Source organism: Zeugodacus cucurbitae, chromosome 3 (assembly GCF_028554725.1).
Source record: "Zeugodacus cucurbitae isolate PBARC_wt_2022May chromosome 3, idZeuCucr1.2, whole genome shotgun sequence".
In the NCBI taxonomy this organism is placed as follows: Eukaryota; Metazoa; Arthropoda; class Insecta; order Diptera; family Tephritidae; genus Zeugodacus; species Zeugodacus cucurbitae.
This window is the reverse complement of record NC_071668.1, coordinates 50,961,839-50,966,961: the sequence shown is the minus strand read 5'-3', so window position 1 is coordinate 50,966,961 and position 5,123 is coordinate 50,961,839. Positions and strand designations below refer to the sequence as shown.

At 34.6% G+C, this 5,123-nt stretch overlaps 1 protein-coding gene across 3 annotated transcripts; it reads left to right on the top strand.

Annotated features, from left to right (window-relative positions):
* Window positions 1–2,380: 2,380 nt before the first annotated feature.
* LOC128920265 (uncharacterized) lies at window positions 2,381–4,809 on the top strand. Of its 3 annotated transcripts, none has more exons than XM_054227226.1 (4): window positions 2,381–2,633; window positions 2,705–2,846; window positions 2,919–3,250; window positions 3,363–4,809. In XM_054227226.1, the coding sequence occupies exon 4, from the start codon at window positions 3,713–3,715 to the stop codon at window positions 4,631–4,633; it is 921 nt and encodes a 306-aa protein (XP_054083201.1). In that variant the 5' UTR covers window positions 2,381–2,633; window positions 2,705–2,846; window positions 2,919–3,250; window positions 3,363–3,712; the 3' UTR covers window positions 4,634–4,809. The 3 variants fall into 3 exon arrangements, with proteins under 3 accessions (XP_054083201.1, XP_054083200.1, XP_054083202.1); XM_054227225.1 differs by having other exon boundaries at window positions 2,700–2,846; XM_054227227.1 differs by having other exon boundaries at window positions 2,700–2,846; window positions 3,363–4,802.
* Window positions 4,810–5,123: the final 314 nt, after the last annotated feature.

Sequence of the window (5,123 nt, the reverse complement as noted above, 5' to 3'; positions counted from 1 at the left end):
CAAAAAAAAAAAAATACATGAAAATTATGAAGATAAGTAACGCTCAAAAGAAAGATGGTGGCACAGTTGGCTCGACAGCATACAGGATTTTGCACTGGATTTACAATCAACTTAATATGCAAACACATTCGTATACACGCTTGTCCTAACACAAAGCGCCACAAATACACATACGGGAGGTTGTATGTGATTTTGGTGTAAAACGGCTTTGTGTACTTTTAGTTGAGCTGCCGTTTACATGTAAAATAGCATTACATTCGTATACACGCTTGTCCTAACACAAAGCGCCACAAATACACATACGGGAGGTTGTATGTGATTTTGGTGTAAAACGGCTTTGTGTACTTTTAGTTGAGCTGCCGTTTACATGTAAAATAGCCTTTAAAAGGCAAAAAGAAAAAACCTTGCCGTTGCCTACACCGCTGATTGAGCACTCTTCTGTAAAGATCAGAAATGAAGAAACTTCCTGTGCCTTTGAGGGCCGAAGTGCTGTTAGGCAATTTTTCCGTTAAAAATGGAAATTTCATTCGGTTTCGGCTGTTCGCTTGCCGTTGATATTTTACATACAGTGCATAAACCAAAGATAAGTGTGTAAATGCTTATAGACATTAGTGTTTTAGGGGTTCAAAGTGTATGCGTTTTCTGAAATAACGATATACATATGTACTCATATGCGGTCAGACAGGTTATAAAAAGTGAGTATTTTATAGCTTTCACAATCTTCTTCCTATTTTCCTTGAAACACACACAAATACATATACAAATATATAAGTACATTCATGCCTTCACTTGAGTTTTCCGTACTTGTGAAATCCTCTGCAAATAAAATTCTCTCGACCACTTATTCTTGCCGCTTCGAAATCGGAACCTTGTGTCTTACAAGTCCTCTTTATACGCACTTAATTCACTTTGCTTGCTGTTTAGAATTTATGCATATTTTACTTACCAAAGTGGGATTATTTCTCGATTTGAATGGGCTTTGTGTTTAAAAATAATAAATAGTATTCAGAGGATTGCCATCCAAGTGTATATGGTTCTTACAAGATGTAATGATTGATGTCGAAACTATAATACATAAAAATGAGGTAATGTTAAGATGAAATGTTACACAAATAAAAGTAGATAGCCCTCTGTTGGAGGGACCAGGTGGAGAGCGACGTGGTTACATTTGGGATCTCCAACTGGCGCCGAACCGCGAGGGAAAGAGAGGAGTGGTGCGCTATCATCAATTCGGCTATAACCGGTTAAACAGTTTCTACGCTAATCACATACATACATAGGTTTATTATTACATTTATGTTATCTAAGAGCTAATGAGAATTAGAATAAAAGAGAATAACATCTCTTGAGTATTAACTGATTCAATGGGCTGGACAACTTTTTCTCTCGCCTCCCGTACAATATATTCTTCCTTTATGGCACTTGATTTCCTTAGTCAACAACAACTTCACCACCAACATCTTCATCAGCAGCATCATGGTGGATGTCAATGTAATCGGTACACTTATGACAAACCAAATAAGAAGCAGCCAAAGCAGGTGTTATAGAAACCATGGTGGAGCGGCAAAGCACAGGAAGCGCGCACAGAAGCAGACCTTAATCTCAAAATTTAACAAAACCCATATAAAATCAATTTCGAAGTTATGTGATATTCCACAAGTTTCGATGCACTTTGTAGTCCCACGCATTCTTAATTGCGAATTTGTACGAACTGAGCCCCGCCTTATATTGTATTTTTTTCAGCACCTGCAATACTTTTTGTGCTTTCTATCTCCTCCGTGTTTTCCACATTGCACTGTTGCACAGCGTAGCAACCGGATTTATTCCTTTGCAATTTCCTGTTTGCTCGTGTCGTTGTTAGGCCATTTTCGGAGTCGGAGTTAGAGTCACAGATATCCAAAGCGACGCCGAGGCGGAGCAAAGTCAGGCCCTGTCAATCTCGGCAAGTGGTTGGTTGGGGGTTTTAAAAAATCTTTTTTTTTTTAGAGCCCAGTCAAACCGCGTGAGACGTCGCGAAACGCTACAGCTAATGCTTGTAACCCGAGCGACAGTAATGCAAAGCATATGAAAGGATTTTAAGGAAATAGTTAAAAGTAAAAACTGCCGGTTGTGTGGCGTAGCAATCATATAGATGTGATAAATTCCGTTCAGGTTATATGAGATCTGATCAACACATAATTTCAGATAACCATAAACTGTTATTAGAGACATCTTGCACTCTAGAAATATCAAAGAAACGTGTTGTTTCTACACTGAAAAAAACCCCGCAGTTAAATCAAATACTTTTACAGTAAAACAAAAGTATTTGTTTCAACAGCAAAACTCTTGACGGAAATACTTTGCTCTTGATTCAAATCCTTTTTTTAATGCTGCACTTTTGAATCAAAAGCGGCTGTGCTTTTAAAAATCATCTTATTAAAATCTAATATAAAAATAGTTGTTTTAAAGGTTTCGTATTTAATTTTCTTTGATTACAGTTTTTTAAATGTGAAAGTATTTGTCACAACCATTTCGCTTTTAATTTTACTGTTTCTCCATACGATGACAGAGAAGTTGACGCTTACATTTTTCCATCGATCATTCTAACAGAAACACGTGTTGCGTGCGCAAATACTTTAATTTGGGTTTTATAGGTAAGTATATGTGCTGAAAGTATTAATTTAAGTGAAAGTGATTACTTCAAGACATTTCGCGTTTAGTGAAGCTGCGCAAAAGGAGCTTACATAGTTTGCATTTGCATTAGTGTGCCTGCCGCATCGCCCGCTGCTTACGGAGGCTGTTTAAAAGGGACTTCCACAGATTTTCTTTATATAAAAGACGACATTTGCGAAAAGTCTACTCTGCAGGTATGTTATGGTTTATGAACACATTTATTTCAACAAAAATATGTGTTTAAAAACAATTTTTGTGCATTTTAGTTTACACTATGAGGGAGGAGTTGATACCATCAACTGAGCTGTCGTTATTTGCCGAGCAATTTCCGTTGGGAGATGAGTCCTCTACAACGGAAAATGTCGACGATGAGTCCGTAGTAATTTTGGATAGTGATGAACAGTTAATTAATTTATTATGTTCGTGGGATTTGTCGTCAAATGCATTGATACAGTTCAATAGATGTGGTTTAAAGAGTGTAGCAATTTTGCAGATGATCCATTCCCACGACATTGACGAAATTTTTAATGCCAGAGAACTAATTGCGGACAAAATTAAGTTCCGGTACAACTTGCAAAAATGGCGTTTAGAAAATAATGTAAGCAAATCATTTTAAAAATTCGGCGTAACTTACGTTTAAATTTTCACATTGAGGGTTTCGCACACATTTATCACACGCTTATAAATTATTTATATTAATGTCTTTCTAGTTCGATATGCTCACGTGCTGTAGTGGTGATAGAACTATAACAAACCTTTCATCCATTCGAAGCTGGCTGAGCTCTGCAAGCACACCTTCAACATCCCCAAACAACGAACCCAACGTCGAAGAGGTTTTAAAAGAAACAGTAGCAGGTAACGACATAATAAAGAAGTACGAAAACTGTGGTTGCCTCCAAGAAAGTGACCAATCTGCAATAGTTCGCATTATTGTGGATAATGGCCCCGATCACCATGAAAACTGTTGCCGAACAGATTGTCAAACTGTTTTCTAAAGAACAAGAATCGGTGTATTACGTACCCAGGGCAAACAAAAAAAAAAACGCAACTGGGAAATTATATGATAGATACTTTAGCGTTTAACTATAGAAAACAATTATTTGCTTATGATCCATCTCACGTCAAAGGTTTAAGTAATCCTTTAACGAAGGCTCAAATTAAGACTAATAATATTAAAATGAACGCTTATGAAATGAAACTTTTTTTAAATACTATTTTGTTAATGAATGGGGACTTAATAGATGAATTTGATTCAGTATATAAATTTTTAATAACGTTTATTAAAATTGTTGATATTGTTATGTATGAGGAGTTCAGTGACGATATTTTGAATGAGCTACGTGCTTTAATTGTCGATCACCATACATTTTATACAACAGGCTTTAAAGAAAAATTAAAACCAAAACACCACTTTATGGTCCATTATGTCAATTGTATCAAAGAACTGGGCCCACTTAAATTTTTATGGTGTTTTAGATTCGAAGGAAAACACGCTGAATTCAAAAAATACGCAAATAATATAACATCCCGAAAAAATATTCCCCTTACTTTAGCTACTAAGTACTGTTTCCAATTCTGTTCTTATTTATTTGGAAATAGTTTTTTCCAAAATGATCTTGTGGATTGCAAAAATTTTTCACCAATAGATCTTTCAAAGCTTGAATTTTATCAGAACTTATGTACCAAATTTACAATCGGAAATGAAGTTTTAAGTATGAGATACAAAGGGGTACTGTATGAAAAGAATTACTATGTTAAATCAAAGAATACAGTACTGCTTATTTTAAAAATATTTTTTGATTTACATAATGAAATTTTTTTGATTTGTCAGGAATGCAAAACTTCTTTTTCGGAAAAATTTCAGTCTCACGAAGTTTTAGGTACCAATAACGCATATTATTTAAAAAAAATCGATCTCAAATCAGTACCTTCAAAATTGTATACTTTAAATGACGGCAAAAAAGTTGTACGATTTTTTTGACAAATATACACATTACCTTGTGATCAAAACCAAGTGGATGGTAATATTTTATATATTTAAAATATATTTTATACCAATTTACATTAAAGCTTTAAACTTTGTGTAATATTTATTAAAATAAAAATATATGTATGTATATGTGTACATACATGCATAGTAGTTGTCACTTTTGTAAACTTTACTCTGTATATTCTCAAATAAAATATATTTTTTATGAAAAAAGTAAATTGATATTGAAATTTTGACTGTGCATAGGGAAGTGGGCGGAGAGAGGTGGGAGTGGGTGTTAAACACAACAATAAAACAAATACGATTACATTTGAATCAAGAGCAATTACTGTTAATCTCAAATACTTCTACTGTTAACATAAATGTATAAGTATTTGCTACAACAGTGCCCCGTATTTCGATCAAAAGTGTTCCACTGTTAATTTAAATACTTGACGCATTTACTTCAACAGTGCTCGCACTTTTAAAACAAATACTCAAA